At 61.3% G+C, this 1,676-nt stretch overlaps 1 protein-coding gene across 1 annotated transcript in view; it reads right to left on the bottom strand.

The window, feature by feature from the left end:
* Positions 1–378: 378 nt before the first annotated feature.
* The window catches only part of LOC104622759 (cytohesin-1), a gene marked incomplete at its 3' end in the record, with an annotated part of 2,442 nt that continues 1,144 nt past the window's right edge, over positions 379–1,676 (bottom strand). Inside the window, exons 3-7 of the mRNA XM_010289637.1 lie at positions 1,475–1,593; positions 1,056–1,136; positions 805–917; positions 585–733; positions 379–490 (exon numbers count right to left, since the gene is read on the bottom strand). Coding sequence (XP_010287939.1) covers positions 379–490; positions 585–733; positions 805–917; positions 1,056–1,136; positions 1,475–1,593 — 574 coding nt within the window. The remainder of the gene's footprint in view (positions 491–584; positions 734–804; positions 918–1,055; positions 1,137–1,474; positions 1,594–1,676) is intronic.

Raw genomic sequence — 1,676 nt, forward strand, 5'->3', positions numbered from 1 at the left:
GCCGGACCTAGAGACGCCTTCCCTGTGGGGGCTGTGCCCCCATCTCCAGCCTCTCACTCCTCCACCCAGCCACGCTCCGAGGAGCCAGGCCAGCAGGCGAGGTGCATGCAGCCCAGAGGCATCACACTCATGGCCCAGCTCCTCCCTGGGCCACGTCTGCCCAGCTGCCAGCACTCACCTAGCTTCAGGAGCCAGCCCTCCCGGTCGGGGTTGAAGAAGGTGTGGGTGAGGTCATTGCCATCATCCTCAGGGATTTTGAAGGGTTCATTCTTGATGCTCTCATACAGATTCTGGTACAACGATACACAGCATCAGCTCTGCTCTGCCCGGGAGCCCAGCTCCTCCCTGGGCCACGTCTGCCCAGCTGCCAGCACTCACCTAGCTTCAGGAGCCAGCCCTCCCGGTCGGGGTTGAAGAAGGTGTGGGTGAGGTCATTGCCATCATCCTCAGGGATTTTGAAGGGTTCATTCTTGATGCTCTCATACAGATTCTGGTACAACGATACACAGCATCAGCTCTGCTCTGCCCGGGAGCCTGCAGCAGGCCAGCTCTGCAGCCCAGCCCCTCTGTGTCCCGACCCTCACCCGGAGCAGCTCCTCAGGTAGGTCGCCCCCATCGTTGATGCCACGGTTCATGGCGATGAAGCGCTCCGCTGTGGGTTTGTCCTTGACATTGGGGTTGTGCAGGCTGGTGTTCAGCATGATGATAGCGAAGGAGAGCACATAGCACGTGTCTACAAGGGCAGAGGAAAAAGTCAGCTGCGAGGCAGGACGGCTGGTGAGAGGGGCCAGGGCAGGCACTCACCTGTGGACTGGAAGACGCCGGGGTTGCACTGGCAGTACCGCTGGGCAAAGGCCTCCATCATCCGATCGATCTTCTGTGCCTCCCCGGGCAGCCGGAAGCTCCACAGGAACTGCCTGTGAAGAGCGAGGCATTGCGCTGCTTTGAGGGCTGCACGCACCCTCCGGCCACGCTCATGTCGCTACAGGCCCCGCCAGCCCACTGCCTGTCTCCCCTGATGGGACACGGCTGAGGTCCTGGCCCCGTTTGCTCACCGCAGGGCCTGCACGAGGTTGAGGTCAGTGAACTCATGCAGCTCCACGAAGGCATGCAGGACTTGGATGTTGAACTCGTCCCTGCGGGAACAAAGCCAGAGCACGAGGGATGCATCATAAGCAAGTCCTGTGACTGCTGAGCAGCCCCATGTCTCTCTGCCCTGCTCCAGACTCTGCTCATTTGTGGGGGGAAACCTGCAGCTACCCCTTGATTTGAGTTCTGGGCTGGTTTGCACATGCCGGCCTCTCACAAGTGCCAGCCATGGACCGAGCAGCCCCCCAGCCGGCCCTGGCACTCAGGGCTCCATGTACCCCCCCTCAGCTGCCCTGTAAGTTCAAAGAGCTGCAGTGTCCCATCTCTCAGGAGGTGAGAGCCCAGGGCACCCTCAGGAGACCCGGGACACCCCAGGCCAGCGTACCTCTCACCCAGGTAGTCACCGATTGCTGTCTTGTTGAGGCCCTCTCCCTTGTAAAGGAACTGAGCAATATCCTCACACGTGTTCTTCAGCAGGTCATTTTCGATCAGGAACTGGATGCCCTGGAGCGGTGCAAGAGGCGCTGCTCTGGGGCTTGCTGCTGACCCCACCAGCCTGCCCGCTGCCTCCCCGGGCCAGCACAGCC

This window comes from Phaethon lepturus, unplaced genomic scaffold (assembly GCF_000687285.1).
Source record: "Phaethon lepturus isolate BGI_N335 unplaced genomic scaffold, ASM68728v1 scaffold30396, whole genome shotgun sequence".
Lineage (NCBI taxonomy): Eukaryota > Metazoa > Chordata > Aves > Phaethontiformes > Phaethontidae > Phaethon > Phaethon lepturus.